The sequence below is a fragment of the Clarias gariepinus genome, chromosome 15 (assembly GCF_024256425.1).
Source record: "Clarias gariepinus isolate MV-2021 ecotype Netherlands chromosome 15, CGAR_prim_01v2, whole genome shotgun sequence".
NCBI lineage: Eukaryota > Metazoa > Chordata > Actinopteri > Siluriformes > Clariidae > Clarias > Clarias gariepinus.
Genome location: NC_071114.1, coordinates 5,460,591 through 5,477,690, shown reverse-complemented (window position 1 = coordinate 5,477,690; position 17,100 = coordinate 5,460,591). Strand labels below are relative to the sequence as shown.

At 39.2% G+C, this 17,100-nt stretch overlaps 2 protein-coding genes across 2 annotated transcripts in view; one reads left to right on the top strand and one right to left on the bottom strand.

Annotated features, from left to right (window-relative positions):
- LOC128542935 (adhesion G-protein coupled receptor D2) overlaps positions 1 to 443 on the top strand; it is a 67,853-nt gene extending 67,410 nt beyond the window's left edge. The window contains exon 24 of the mRNA XM_053513129.1: positions 172 to 443. Within this exon, the coding sequence (XP_053369104.1) occupies positions 172 to 297 (126 nt within the window). The 3' untranslated portion in view covers positions 298 to 443. The remainder of the gene's footprint in view (positions 1 to 171) is intronic.
- Positions 444 to 3,588: 3,145 nt separating this feature from the next.
- Positions 3,589 to 17,100, bottom strand: part of nr5a2 (nuclear receptor subfamily 5, group A, member 2) — a 46,264-nt gene continuing 32,752 nt past the window's right edge. The window contains exon 7 of the mRNA XM_053513128.1: positions 3,589 to 5,689. Within this exon, the coding sequence (XP_053369103.1) occupies positions 5,442 to 5,689 (248 nt within the window). The 3' untranslated portion in view covers positions 3,589 to 5,441. The remainder of the gene's footprint in view (positions 5,690 to 17,100) is intronic.

Genomic DNA, 17,100 nt, shown 5'->3' with positions numbered 1-17,100 from the left:
TAATTAAGTTTAAATAAGGACTTGACGACAAGTAATATTTATTGAATGAACAATATGTTTGTTCAATCATATGGCCTGCGGACTGTATTTACACGAGGTTATTGTCATATGATTATTTCTAAGCACTTCATTTAACTATGCCACATTCATGTCTGTTTTTATGTGTTTTAGGATAACCAAGTGGGGTCTGTAAAAGGAAAAGCAGATTCCTGCAGTCTTCATGTTCCCATGGGCACAGATCTGCACTCGTGCTGTGCACTACACTCGTCTCCGCAGCAGCCTGGCAGCGAGCTTTAACTGGAAACCAACAATCTGTATTCGCTAGAGCAGGAAGCATTTCATATCGGTTCTGAGATATCAATGAATTCTGTTTGTCTTTTTCTATTAAGTGGATGTAAAAAGTCTACACACCCCGGTTCAATATTGGTCATAAAGAAGATAAATTGTCAGACCTTTTTTTTTTATCTTTAATGTGATATAGCAAGCAAGAAAATACAGGTTTTTCAAATAAAAACCAAATAGAAACAATTTAAGGGGGGGGGGGGGTGTGGAGAGAAAAAGATGAAAGAATATAATAACCTGGTTGCATAAGTATATGCTCATAATGGAACATACAGTATGACTGTACAGTACTTAGAACGAACCTTTTGCATTCAAGCTCATGTTCGAACCTAATTATTATACACTGGTCATTCCAGAAGTTATCTAGAGACCGACTGCAACATTAAAGGAGCTGCAGGAACATAAGGCGAGTACTGGTCACTCTTTACGCTGGCCAGATGGAAACCTTATTTATGATGAAAAAAACATTCAAGTTTGACAGAATTTTGCCAAAACTATATGATAAGTGCTGATGAGACTAAAGGAAGAACTTTTTAAAAATATTTTTACAAAATACAAAAGCTGTACCAAAAGTTGGCATAACTTTTTTTATTAACTGACATACTGTAGGTCATCCAAACTACCTATATTGGTATTATTACTTATTATTAGTTATTGGTAGAAGAATTCTTCTCCTGTAGAAAATTTCTTCTCAACATAGTCTCACAAGCCATAAAGTTACTCCATTGTTGAACCCTCTCGACTCCTTTTTGAAAATCCTCTTTGTTATAGGTGATGGCCTTACACTGACCTACAGATATAGCAGAGATGACACCATTGACAATGTAGATGAAGACCAATCATGTAGTGGGAGACCATCAAATGTGGAACCAGGCTCAACAGGGAACCCATCAGATAGCAGAAATTGTTTGGCAGTCATGTGCGATTTGAACCATTGATATCAATTACATATAATAGTCATGCCCAACTTTGCATTAACTTCAGTACAGCTCTCATACAGTATATTTAATGGAAAAAAACAAACAGATAGCTTATCACCCAAAGACCACCATACCCATGGTGAAGCATGGTGGTGGTAGCTTCATGCTAGGAAGCTGCTTCTTTTTACGTAGGGTAGAAAGAAAACAATGGAAAGATATTAAGAACCAAAAATCTCCAAATATTAATCAATTTCTGTATGTTTGTAAAACTTGTATGCCTCTGTTGGACAGCACGAATCCAAGTTAACAACGAAATGGCTTCAGAGAAAGAAGGCAGCATTTTGGGATGGTCCAGTCTGAGCTCAGGTCTAAGCCCTATCAAAGCCCTGTAGAATGAGTTGGGATGGATTGCAAGGTGATAGATTGATAGATCTGGAGTTTTTTTTGTGAGGAAGAGTGGAATCGAAATCAAATTGCTAAATCAAGATGTGCTTATCAAAACAAACAAACAAACAAACAAACAAACACTTCTAAAGACTTCACAAGCTAAAGGTGATTTAAAAAAGTTAAATAAATATATATAAATAAATACTTACGCAGGCAGGTTACAGTACGCTTTTTCTTTTTTTTATTATACCATTAAAACTCTTTAAAACCAACAAGCACACATCAGTGTGCCGGCAACTCAGCATATGATGATTAATTAACTATCATGTATGATCAAAAGATATACGCATGCTTTTACATAGTCTTTGCCAATGTGTGTTAACAGGAAGACTTTAGACTTCAAACTGTGTATTTGGGATTTTAGGAATATGGGAATGACGACACAAAAATTTAAAACTCTCAAAATGTTGTTCTTCTTATTATTGTTATTTTTATTATTATTTTGGTCATAAAAACGACCGAAACGATGCTATTTCTTCGCTACTGTGATATTTTTAAATAGGTTGCTCATTCATGTTTGTATAGTTGGTTAAAATAGAATCAAATTTAGTTTTAATTCATTATAATGCATAATTAGGATCTGCTGATAAAAGGAAATGTTGGTCTGTACTGCACAATTCTGAGCCCTGTATGTGTCTAAAAACAAACAAACAGGAAAACAAAAAAAAGGCTAAATTTCTCTAAGTTTGAAAGACTGCACATTTCAATTTATTAATTACTTGAATTTCGTCGTTTGCTACATCACATTAAAGAAAAAAAATGGACATGATTGAGCCTCAAAAAGCCTTTTTTTTTAAATACGTCTTTTACAAATCAACTCTAATTTATTTCTAGCAAAAACAAAGAGTAGTTGACCAAAGTGGTGTAGAACATCACACAGCTGTGTAGACATTCTATATCCACTGTTGAATTTTTTTTCTTTTGTTCCATACAGTATATCTGTGATTTCAGATGTATGAGTCTGTACTCATCTTTCCTTGTTTAATTGTTATTGTTAATATTTTATTAAAAGAACTCAACATGCTCAACGATTTGTTAATATTTGTTAATAGTAGTTGTCCTTGTTTTCCAGTTTAAGAGACAATCATGTGTTTGACTATCAGGTTTATTTTCAGTTTCTTTCTAATTAAATGCATTGTATCCACTCTTTATTGTCTATTTCTATGTAAATAAACAGTATAAAATGAGGCGGTGTGTTTGTGCGTGATATTATTGCATGACTTAAAGACAATAGGGACATGGACCTTATTTTATTGAATTATCAGGGACAATCCATGGAAGGATGTGGATCCAGCTGTGGTGTTCAATATGACAAGGCTGCCGCAGATCATTCCACGTCTGACGGTAATCTCACGTGGTCGTGTGACACACAGATCACACATCATTAAATGGTTATTTAACTATTGCGCTGCTGAATTTTCAAATCAGAAAGGATTTCCTAGAGCAGCGGCTCTGACGGGAGGTCCGGCTGTCGTATACACAGTACCGTACATGGTTTATACTGTAGAAGTTTCTGTGTACAGTTTCCTCCCACAGTCCAAAGTCATGCAAATTAGGCTGATTGGTGTCCCAAATTGCCCGTAGTGTGTGAGTGAGGTGTGTGTATGTGCCCTATGATGGCACCCATCCAGGATGTACCCCACCTCGTGCCCTAAGTCTCCTGGGATAGACTCCAGGCCCCCAGGATACAGGATAAAGTGTTAAAAACTATGAGTGAGTGAGTGAGTGAGTGAATTGTGAGACTACTACACTAAGGTAGAAAGTTTTTTTCCCAGTACTCCAGAGACTTCACGTCACGTGTGGATTTGGGACAGGCGAATCCGTATCCGAAAGATGACTCGACAAACAAAGCTAACATATACAAAGTAAAGAGCTTTTATTTCCTTTTTCATGTCAAAATTCAATAAATATCGTGAGACCAACATAATTACTTTCATTAATAATTGAGACAAACATTCAATAATGTCCCAACGCTCACCACGACCCGATATTTGCGTAAGACATCCCGAGCCCTCTGACTAACTGTCCACGCCGCCGCTTTGATCAGTAGACGCTGATGATGATGATGATGATGATAAGCTGTTGTTCTTTAATCAAGATTAGATCCTGTCTTTGGTATAGAATGAGATGAAAGCACGGTCACATGACTTCACTTGAACGAACCCCTCATCAGTGACGCACAGATGATTCATTTCGTCTCGGGATCACTTTTCCGGTCTTCGGTAGACAGTTTTTTCTTTTTTTTTTTTTTTTTTGTTGAAAAAACCATGCTTTATTGTACATCATTATTGACTGCTTTTGTGCTTACACACACCCACACACACACACACACATATCCATCCATTCATTCATCCATCCATACATATATACACACACACAAGAATAAAAGCATTACACAATAAATTATGTTTAAGCAGTGACATACATTTAAAAAGGAGAACATAAAAATGCGAAATAATGGAGACAGGAATTAAAAAAAAAAAAAAAAAAAAAAACTGGTACAGTTGATCGAATGACTGAATATCCTGAAGCACAAATATAAAGTGTGATTTCCTTTCTGATTTTAGTGTCTCACGACATTGTTAAGTACTGGACAAAGATGAAAACTGTACACACTGAAGAAAACAAACCAGAGGAACAGATTTCTTGTTTTTTCTTTCTTTCTTTTTTTTATATAAGAATTCATTGCTTTGCAATTCAGCTCACCTCCACTTTACTTTACATCACAGTTCTCTCCCACGTGACCACATCAATGTAAACACCTCTGCTTAGTTGTATTACATTAATACTTATATATAATATATAATATATATATATACGTGTGTGTGTATATATATTACATTTTTTACATGTTATAGTTCACATCAGCACAGTTAGCTAGCATGGTAATAAAATAAGGCAAGACTCACATAATACTGACAATAAAAGGTTGTTTGTTGTTTCTTGAGTTTGTTCTGCAGCAGGCTTTGGTCTGGTTTGGACCGAGGCAGTATTTCTTCATCTCGGCTCTGCAACGGCGTCTTTCGTCGCGCTGTGATGAAACGAAACGGATCTTATAGTGTCTCAGAGTTTTATAGTGCTCCTTTTTTTTTCCTCCTCTACACCGCGTCAGTGAAACCATACGGACAAACATGACTGTTTAATAACTTAATAAAAATGAAAGAACTTGTACGGGTTCAGAGGTAAAAAAAAAAAAATTATAAGAAAAAATGTTCCATGAATGCACGTTTTAACCTCTCGAGTAAGAGAACGCGAGTCCTGCTGTTTGAACCGAGACGTATTTAAGTATGCACCAGGTGACTTCATTCTACTGCTCAAGCTCGAAGGCCATCTTGACAGCTCCAGGTCTTGGACAAGATACAAGACGTGCCGTCTCGAACCCTCATGAGAGGGGAAATGATTACGCTTGAAATATAAAGTTTTAGCTGCTCACAGAAAGTTTATCAGAGCTGTACCAAGAGATCAGAGGTCATAACATCACTGTTCTGGTAAATTTCTTCATTTGTCATTTGAATTCGGTGGGGGATGGGGGAACGGATTCCCCGTTATCAGTCTATCGGCTCCCCGTTTCCTTCTCAGTTTTGGCCCGAACCATGGAATCCCAGCGTAAGCACGGCACTGCTTCTGAGTGCATGTTTTGATGCTGTGGCTGCTGATGCTCGACTGGAAGAGTGTTGTCTGGGAGCAGTGTGTGTGTGCGCGTCGGTTGATTTCGGAAAAATGCTTCGAGGTTCAGGCGCGTTTGGCGTGCAGCATCTCGATGAGCAGGTTGTTGCAGGGCACGTCGCCGTTCAGGTGCTTGTAGTAAAGGTATTCCTCAGCCTGCAGGCTGATGGCGCGGATCTCAGGCAGCCGTAGCAAGAGCTGGCCGAATTTGTCTGTCTGCTGCGGGTAGTTGCACATGACGTAATCGAGCAGTGCTGCGTTCACCTGCTCCTGAACGCTCTCCACTAGGTGGAAGTTCTCCAGGTTCTTCACATCTAGGAAAAGGAGGCGATACAACTATGAGGAAATACTCACTTAAACAAGATTACAGAAAAATTATAACGATAATTAATCAAAAAAGTAATTCACAATACTACATGGAATTCTGACATTTTTTTGTGTGTTTTTATGCGACAATATTAATTGCCATCTTTATCACATAACTGGGACACAGTGTATATTATTAATTATATGATGCACTTCATGATGTGTTTGCTCCATCCATCCATCCATCCATCCATCCATCCATCCATCCAATCATTCATTCATTAAATCATCCATCCAATCATCCATCCAGAAAATCATCCCTCCATCCATCCACCCATCAAATTATCTATCCATCCATCCATCCATCCATCCATCCATCCATCCATCCATCCATCCATCCAATCATTCATCCATCCATCAAACCATCCCTCAAATAATCTATCCATCCAATTATTCATCAAATCATCCATCCAATCATCCATCCAGCCATTCATCCATCCAATCATCCATCCATTCACCCATCCATCCATCAATCCAATCATTAATCAAATCATCCATCCAATCATTCATCCAAAAAATTATACATCCATCCATCCATCCATCCATCGAACCATCCCTTGATTAATCCATCCATCAATCCAATCATTCATCAAATCATCCATCCATTAATCCAATCATTCATCAAATCATCCATCCATTAAATTATCCATCAATCCATTCATCCATCCAATTATCCATTCATTCATCCATCCATTTATCCATCCAATTATCAACCCACCACCCAAACCATCCATCTATCTATCAATCCATCACACCATCCATCAAATTGCAATCAGGAAATTGTCTTGTCTTATTATTGTTATTATCATTATTATTATTATTATTATTATTATTATTATTATTACTACAAGTTACTGAATAAGAAGCAATCATGAAGTGTATGAGCCTGAATACATTCTCAGCACTCAAAACATCTTGATTAAAAAGGGAGCGAAACACAAAGATTTTATAAAATACAACCAAATCAGAATGAGACTCTGATTTCTGACAGTTCGAATTGCTTCACTTTTAGCATGTGGCTCATTCATTGTCAGCGTATATACCCTAAATGGCTGCAGGTGGTCGGTATGAGGTGTTAACGATTCTCTAGTGAACGTCCGAATTTAGTCCAGATCAGAAAGTCTGTGCAATATGATCTTTTATTAATTTCTTTGACCTGAGGTTGAGCGTGAGAGCGAGCGTCTCTGCACCTTTCCCCTGACGCCGATGCGTGGTCCGGGTTAGTCGGGTACGGCTAATGAGGCAGCTGGCACTGGCAAAATAATCCAAACTGTTCAAGCCCCCGGAAAAGAAACAGAGGATGGTCAGGATAGATAGACAGAGAGAGAGACAGAGAGATAGAGAGAGAGAGAGAGAGGATAAACAGACAGGGAGGAGGGGTCGGAGATTGTTCAGTGTGTAATGAGGTCTGTAGAACGAGCAGCGAGTCCTTCACGGCCCCAGCGAGGATGTTCTCCGTGACCCTCTGGGTGACACTCTTGGGCAAAGCTCAGGATGGGGGGGGGAGGGGGGGAGGGGGAGGGGTCTATCAAGAGGCAACCAATTACAAAACCTCTGCTTCACCCCTGTCAGTATTAACCCCTGATAGAGAACCGGGAAATAAAACATGCTTCTTAACCCCAGTCACACCTTTTCTTTTTTTTATTACTTTTGGGAGGAGGGTGCGAACACGGGTAGGTTTACTGTTTTCAGGTCGTAGTTGATGTCCGAATTAATGTGCATTAAAATCACTACCAGATTTTAACATGGCGAGGAAGACTACTGAGATTTATTAGCGCCTTTTGTCCTTTTTAGACTAATTAAAGCAAATTATACAAATTAGGCTGATTTTAATTGCTAATTACTGTAGGCTGCATTTAAAAGAATATGAAACAGGGTTGTTTAAAAAAATAACAACCTCTCAAAAATAACGGCTTGCTCTTTTTGCCTTTAAGCAAGAAACGAGGTTTAAGAGAGAGACACAGCGAGAGAGAGAGAGAGAGAGAGAGAGAATATCGCCGTTTGTTTAATTTTGTTCACAGCAGCTTAATGCCCTACTAAGAACGCGAGAAAAAGCACAAGTTTCGTCTCAGTCAGGTTAAAGCGGTGCACGATGGGCGCTCTCATCTTCTATCTCGATCTCTGTTCTAACATTTAGCCACTGTGGGACTAATTATGAACTTTTTACATGAAACAGCCCGAGTGTGCAGCGAGGCTGTGCCGAAGCTCGACTTCAGACCCTTAGGTTCTGTGCGATACGTTGTTCGTTTCACTATCGGTCACGCCACATGACCCCTCGTATCCACTTTCCGCCCCCATTCGCTCCTGCTGCTGTGTGTCGGTCTTATGCAGTATAATTCTCTTACTGTATCTATATAGTGTGTGTAAGGGATTTATTTGGTATAATGTAGTGTTTGGTAAAAAAAAATACTGAAAAAGCGTCTATAGATTTGCATGTTCGGCCAAAACATGGGATTAGTGCCAAGAAGTGTCTTACTTAGGTGTAGTGTCTGTAACTTTATTCTAATTTCAAATCATTCAATGATCTTAACCGTCATTCAGGTGAAAATTGGCCAATTTAGATTTAACATTAAAAAGAGATAAACTTGAAAAAATTATTTTTCTCAAAGTGCAAAATTGCTTAAGATAATGCAACATGAATGTCACATGGTTACGGACACTACAGTTTTTTGGGGGCTTGGGGATCCTTTTTTTTTATAGTTTGGCAACAATTTTTACAGTTCATAGGCTTACACCAATTTTAACATCAATACTTATAAGGAAATATGAATCATTTGCATTTTAAATGATTATTGTTTAAAGCAAGACAGTATAACGCTGAAAATTACCCATTTTTGAGGCACATATAAAATCGTCTCCAAAACGGCTGAAGTTAGCAACTTGAAATTTTAAGGGAAGCAAAATTGGTCACTTCCATGTTGCATAAACTTCAGAAGCTTATATATATATATATATATATATATATATATATATATATATATATATATATATATATATATATAAAATCAGCACCAATATTTTGTTTTAAATAAAATAAACTGGATAGATTATTACTTAAAATTTAATACGATTATATTCTTATAATAACATTTGTGTTGACTGTCACATTACAAAAAAAAGCGAGTGAAGTACCATGCTGACTGTGATGAAATGTGTGTATGTGTGTGGGTGAGGGGGGCTGGATTTATTTTGGTGGTATTTCTGAGAAAGCAGTTTCAAAGTGCAAGGTGCTTTTTCCTGGTGTGTTCGCTCCTCTTTGACTTTTTTTTTTTTTTATGGTAGGCTGTAATCGCGCCCAGCCTGCACCTTGTCATTTTTATTCATCATTAACCCGACCGCCTGATGGACGCCAATCAAAGGCGGGGGCGGTGCTGACCCTGCTCCGTCGCCCACAGTGTGCTCAGGGAGGCCCCCTGCTTTCCCAAACACCCCGTCTCAGACGCTGCAGCCAATGGCCGTCTGGTCATCGCGCACCATTATTTACCCAATGGCTAAACCTTGTTTGTGCCGAGTACTGCTGAGCAAATTACGCCAAGCAGTCAGGCAAAGGCATTCGTGATACGGATTCAAAGCGAGGTTCAAGACATAAACAGGCTGGTGAGGCTGAAAGACAGAAAAAAAAAATCTACTAGAGTAAACACTAGAAACTAGGAATAGGAACTGACAGAATGCTTAGACCAGAGGCACGGAATACGAGTAATAGAAGGTGAAATAAACACGAAACAGGTGGAAATAAGAAACAACATGGCCAGGGCACAGAAAAGAGATAGCGGAAAAGATATTTGTGTTGTAAAATCGATTAAAAGCTTAATGAAAGCATTAAAAACATTAGACACGGAGGGAAAGATAAATTCAGTTATGCAATCCCGTTTCGCCCAACTGACATTTTTTTGGGAATTTTTAATTTACGATACAGCATCGCGCAAAAGTCTTTAAAACCGTGTTTTTTTTTTATAAACCTTGTTACACATTATTTTTATGACCTCATTATTAAGTCAGTATAAAAACTAAAATATATATATGATTTTTAAACATTAGTAAATAAAAGATGTTTTTCTTACATGAAAATGTCTGTAGGCCAAAAAAGAAAAATATGTAAAGATATTATGAGACAGAACTTTTACTGTAAGAAGTTCAGTAAAACTAATTTCTCCGAGACTATGAGACCTGAGACTATGTTTTAAGCAAAGGTTTTTTATTGACTTTGTTCCATGTATTGCTGTTTACTGCTTTTTAAAGTATTTTTTAAATAAAAGAACTGTTTTTTTAAAGACATCCCCTACATGCCCTACAGCAGATATTTGTGGAGGCTTTAGTAAAGACATTTGTACTGTACTGTATATATTTGCATTTGGGGTGGAAAAAAAATGTTGCAGTAATCTTACAGCTGGCGTCCTATAAACTATTCACATGTTGGTGGGCAGAACAGCATCCTGTGCGTTAGGATGAGGATTTTCATAAGTTTCTTTATAAATCACAATGATGCCGATGACACAGTTCAAATACAGTACAAATGTTTGAAACTAAATTTTATTACAATTAAAATTCAACGTCTTTCATAATTACTCATCTTTTATTCAGATATTAAGCTCTAAATAAAGCTTTCAATGTATAAAGCTGTAGTGATTACTTTACTTTTTTTATAATGGCAACAAATAGTAACCAATAATTGTAACCAAGTAACCAAAAGTTACTAATAGTAACCAAGTAAATAACCAATACTAAACAATATTAACCAAGTAACCAATAGTAACCAGATAAACCATGGTAACCAATAGTAATCAACAATAAACAATAGTAACCAATAGTAACCAAGTAACCAATAATAACCAGATAACTGATAGTAAACAATAGTAACCAATAGTAACCAAGTAACTGAAATATCCAAGTAACTTGAAGTAACCAGTAGTAACCAATAGTCAACAATATTAACTAGATAACGATAGTAAAGAATATTAACCAAGTAACCAATACTAACCAAGTAACTGAAAAATCCAAGTAACTGAAAGTAACCAGTAGTAACCAAGTAACCGGTAGTAACCAAGTAACAATACTTACCAAGTAACTGAAAAATCCAAGTAACTGAAAGTAACCAGTAGTAACCAAGTAACCAGTAGTAACCAAGTAACCAATACTAACCAAGTAACTGAAAAATCCAAGTAACTGAAAGTAACCAGTAGTAACCAAGTAACCAGTAGTAACCAAGTAACCAATACTAACCAAGTAACTGAAAAATCCAAGTAACTGAAAGTAACCAGTAGTAACCAAGTAACCAGTAGTAACCAAGTAACCAGTAGTAACCAAGTAACCAATACTAACCAAGTAACTGAAATATCAAAGTAACTGAAAGTAACCAATACTAACCAAGTAACTGAAATATCAAAGTAACTGAAAGTAACCAGTAGTAACCAAGTAACCAGTAGTAACCAAGTAACCAATACTAACCAAGTAACTGAAAAATCCAAGTAACTGAAAGTAACCAGTAGTAACCAAGTAACCAGTAGTAACCAAGTAACCAATACTAACCAAGTAACTGAAATATCAAAGTAACTGAAAGTAACCAATACTAACCAAGTAACTGAAATATCAAAGTAACTGAAAGTAACCAGTAGTAACCAAATAATAAAAAAAAAATCACTATTTATAAAGATTTAAAAATAGAAACAAAATATAAATTTTTATATCAAATTGCTAAATTTATAAAATCATGATACAAATCGAACCAGAACAGAGGTATCGTGATGTTATTGTATTATTTGATCCCTGGTGCTCATGATAAATGTATTAACGTGTGTGTTTGTGGTCGTGACTCCCTGTCTATCTACTGCCCCAAAATCAATCCATCCAACCCCGATGCCACGTGTTGCTCCACTAATTCCCTTACAAAACCCCTATTTTTTCCTGAATCTATTTAACAAGGCTCGTGTTGGGAGAATACAAGCAGGAGGAGGCAGGAATATTGATTATATCATGAAGTGTGGGGTGAGTTACAGTGAATACTGTACGGACACCGCTTTTGGCAGTCTGATCATAACACGCAGCTCGCTTTTAACACAGAAACAAGCTGTTCATTATTAGCAGGAAGACGCTCGCCTGCAGCTCGTCTTTGCCACCCGGACAAACTTTTCTTTTCTTTTCTTTTTCTTCTCTTTGTGGCTTTCCCTCTCTCTCTTAATGATGCATATCAATTACTGTAGATCTTCTCTTGTTTTGCCACCTTATAAGCTATGAAGAGCCAGAAGGTAGAGTGGATTGTCTTTTTTTTTTCCCCCTCCTCTCTTCTGCTCCTTCTTCTTCTGGTCAGTATTATCAGTATGATACGAGGGCTCGATCTGCTGCCTTCTCCTCGGCTTCCCCAGTGGGACCGGCAGGCCCAGAGTGTCCCATTTCTGTAAAAAAGTGAATTAAATAGGACTACTCCAGCTGGGGATACATTAAGTCCAATCTGATGCCTTCGCCACTGGGTTCTGCAGGTAGAGGAGACGTCTGCGTTGCCCAAGGAGAGGTTTAACCCGCTCTGCTCACCACATGGAGGGGGCAAATATGAGGGGTGTGTGAGGGGAGTGTGAGGGGGGCAAACCGCCTTAGGTGTGATGAAATAAACACTAGAAAATATCAGCCCCCTTTTTTTTATTATTTTTTTTTTTTAACCAACACTGGCCATGAGGTGCTTTGCTTCTTCCTCAAGTCTGGGGAAGAACATTTGCATCTATTTATTCATCACTGAGCCAACTTAAACATTGTTAAGCTCTACATGTGCCATGAATACTTGTTACATAATTAATTTTGGTTAAAAATTTAGAACAGATGACTAGTTTTAATCAAGTAAGAATCTGGAATGTCATTAGTCTTTGTCTCAGCCGGAGCAGGAGGCCTCCGACCTTTAACTTCATTTTAGATTAAAAACAATGTTGGTGCATGAGCTGCTAAACATGAAACACGAAAAAAAAAAAAACACCATATTATAATTCTAATCAACAAATAATATACAGGTCTATAATGGAAACTTTAGACTTTCTCTTATATATTCCAAATACAGGGGCGTTCAAGTCAAACAGGGACTCGTGATGCGATTTCTTATGAATGGATGAGACTCCTAGCCGCGGTAAAACATTTAAACAGTGCAAACGCTTTAAAGAAGGCCGTACAAGGTGAGGGTGGCTCGGGCTCTAGTGTAGTCGTTCCTGTGAACATTTAGCGAGTGCAAAACGCCTGATCCTTAAAAATCGGCGGACGCTAACTTTCGGATAAGATGCATTCGTCTGTACACAGGAGCTGTACACAGGAGCTGTACACAGGAGCTGTACACACAATCGTCCACCAACACCACTTGCACATTACAGGAACTCGGCTGAGAGTACAGTACAGTCCTGACCTCGCTCCGAGCCATTTCCTCTTGGGTCATTAAAGGAGTTCCCGGGGGGCCGGTGTTTCAGACCTGATCATGGCTCTGGCGTACTGAGAAAACTTGGATGGTATCCAAGCATCTAAGAGAAGTGCTTTAGTATAGCAGGGGATTATATAGAGAGATAAAGGGAGTCTTTACTCCCATACGGTAACTGTGTTCTGTTATTCTGCACTCTTTAAGAAGGAAAAGGAACAGCATGTTGAAATCATTCTCATGGCTGGATCAGGAAGTGATAATTTCCCTTACGCATGGAGACGTCTGGGACACCCTGTACTGCGCTTGCCGATATGAAGAATAGAGAATATGTTCTCTCTCTCTCAATCCCAGTGTCTAACCCTCCTGTGTGTCTGGTTTACATTCTGCCCATCTTCTCAGCCACTAATTGCATGCCTACAGGAGTAAAGGGGCAGATCAGAATCTTCTTGTTTATGATAAAGTGACAGAAAATCATTCAGTGGTCAACTATCCCCTAAACTCCTGGAGCACTCCCCTTCCCTCCCCTAAAAAAAACCCCCACAGCCATAATGCAAACCACAAACCTAATGAGGTCATTAAAGGATACCGCCCATCAATATTGTTTTTTTATTTGAGCCTTTTTTGAAGAATATGAATTAATAATTCACCAGAGTGCCTGGGGATGTATATTTTCTGAGTGAAGGACAGTTAATCCATAATGTGATCCCCACCCGCACCCCCTTACATAAAGAGACACTTTCCCTCTATTCCCTGCTCTTGCTTAATTATCGAACATTGCTAGTGCTGACTAAAGAAACAGATATCTTCACATCTCTCCCAAGATATTCTCTCTCTCTCTCTCTCTCTCTCTCTCTCACGCTTTCCAAATCAACACTTAAGCTGCTAAGATGTTATGAAAGCCAGGAGTGCAAATTTGAGTTTAATTTATTCCACCGTGCGAGTAGCTCTTGGTCTCCTTCACCTCACGGGTAATATAACATGACATATTTGTAAGCTGCCTGTCAAAAACGGGCTCGTTTAGCATTCCGTACATTTCCAGCACGTCTCCTAATAAAAGGAGGAAAATATATATAATTTCAGATTTTATCTACACCGTGGTGTAACGCTGCACATCGTCACATAATACTATTCATATCTTAACGGTTTAACAGCTAATTAGGTGGCACGGTCGGCTTACTGGTGAGCACGGGGGCCTCAGACCTCCGGGGCTGGGGGTTCGGATCTCGCCCCTGGTCTGTATGCATGGAGTTTGCACGTACGTCTCCCCCATCCCCCTTATGCTCCATGGGTTTCCTTTCCTGCTGTGGGCTAATAAATTGTCCGTAGTGTGTGATAACGTGTGCGCTTGTGCAATATGATCAGTTGGCACACCATATACGGCGTACCATGCTTTGTGCCCTGGAATAGCCTCCAGGATAAGTAGTACAGATAATGGATGGATAGCTAATTAAATCCACTACAAAATGTATTTCCGTGGGTGGAAGCCACCAAAGATTGGAAGCTCAGGGGTTCGAGTCCCAGCACTGCCAGGTTGAGCCTTTGTGCGAAGCCCTTATCCTTATATGCTCCAGTGGGCGCTCAATCCTGGCTGACCCTATGCTTTGACCCATTGTCCTTTAAGGTGCATGTAACAATTAATTAACTCTTTTTTTTCTTTTTAATTAACTCTACCGCTGACCAAAAGGAACTCGACTGGGACGAGCTCACCACGAGCGTACGTATTGTATTCCAATCCATAAATGGAGCTCCATAAACGCCTAGACTGAAACGAACACATTTATAAGTGAGTCCTAAACAACACTACCCCCGTCCCCCCGTCCCCCCCGTCCCCGTCCCTACATGGCACTTTCTGGACTCGTGGTTTTACGTTACAGGTAGACTGATGATGCGGCATTTTTTCCAGTGGGAAGACAAGTGCAAGCATTCCAGAGCTTTGTTCCCTTAAATATACTACAGCACTGCAATAGAAGGACAAGAGAGCGGGCCGGAGCAGCTGTCGGCTCAGTCATGTCTTTGTGTTTAATCACCGTCTCTAGTTTCAGAGGTCTTGTGTTCAAGCCAGGACTCTTCTGTGCGGAAGAGAAGAGAAGAAAAGAAAAGAGAGGAGACACACCTCCTTTATCTATGGTGATAATCCTGTATGTTCGCATTCATGCTGTCACTGTGATGTTAAAATGGAAATATATAAATGATATTATAGATGACTACATTACAATGTTGGTACACCAGATATTTCACTGTCTGTTTTTGTTTGTTTGCAAGCACTCGAAGAGCTCGGTAAATGAATAATTATTTGCTCTACAAGGGTCGGCTCGTGTCTCGTGTCTCACATCGTCTGCTCAGTTGTTCGGTGGGTGGATGTTTAACTTGGTGCCCGGCCAGAGTCTATGATCTGCTGCTACATATTTCCCGCTCTTGTGAAACCTGCAAGCTTTTATGGACGGTCGCGGCAGTGAAATCTTTCACGGGATCGATTCAGAAATGACAGATCGGGGAGGGGTCGGAGGTGCGACGGAGCTCGGGAGGGCTTGCGCAACACGCTCGTATGTGTTTGCGTCCAATGTTTAAATAACGACCGGAATCTGATCGATAGAGCCGCTTGTACAGTGACCGTAGCTTTTGTTTTATATGGGCGCCTGCATTTGCGTCCGTGAGATATCTGAGAGCTACAGTATAATGTCAAGCCGACGGAATAGCATAGAAAATCAGAAAGCAGATTTTTTTTTTTTTTTAAAAAAGGGCTGTAGACAAAGTGAAAAATATACTTCAGCTCAATGATCAGGATAAACAAAAGGCTTATGTGTGTTTGTCCTGGATGGACTTCGAGTCTCATGAATCTTTAAGGACGCACTCACTGTGTACTGTAGCTTGTTCTCTTTAAAAGCATTCCTTCGAATTCAGATGATAGACAGAAAAAGTGTTTCCATTTTCCTTCTTTTTTCTTTGTTAAACATATCTATAAAACATACAGTATCTACATAATTGGCTACATTTCAATGCTGATGTAAAAACAAAAAAAACGCAGCAGTAAACAAGATGCTGCTTGTAATACAGCCTGGCTTCAAACGGCTCAAGAAAAGTGATTGGCCGTAGGGCAAGAAAAGCTAGAAAACACACCACCACTACTCATATGATTGATATTTCCAGTGCAGGTTTCAGTTAGGAAACAGCTGACATGTGGAGAGTATGTTGCCGGCTCTCTTGTCTGCTAAGTAGCAACGCGCCGACCGGCCACCGGTTCCTGCAGGTGGTAATAAAAGATGGCCATTGATTTTCTGTAGTTGCTTGTAACTGTTAATGTTGATACATCAATAGCCAAAGGAAAGCACAGGCCTTAATAGGAGCCTGAGAATGTGGAAATACGGGAGGGCCGGGCTCTAAATCACAGAATCTATCCCCCCGATCGATAAGACAGTAACTGCAAGTGTCCCTCTGCTTTCCTAATGTTTTATAATAAACTGACAGCTTGTAATAAGACTGCAGAAGAGACGGAGAGGCAGAGAGAGACAGAGAGAGAGAAAGAGAGATGGACACAGGACAGGTGGACAGCGCAATATGAGCACAGACTTTACTGGAGTAAAGCTCCAGTCTAGAAACTTCATAAGGTCATATTTTAATATCCATCCATTATCTATAGCGCTTATGCGGTGTACTGGACAGTAGGAAGGGGCGCAGGGTCCTGGAACGTATTTCAGGGAACTTATGGCTCAAGGTGCAGAACAAACCCACAATCAGATGTTTTCCCACAATGCATAACTCCTAGCATGGAGAGAACACGCAAACTCAGAGCACAGATGGGATTCGAACCCCCAACACTCTGGAGGTGCGAGTGCCAACCAGTAAGGCCACTTTTGTTACATAATGAAAATCTATCATATGTATTATAAATATCCTTTCAGCCACCCATCAATCCATGTATTAGTCCAACTAGGGACCTTGGAGACCGATGGTGACCATTGGATTTATTCCCATTTT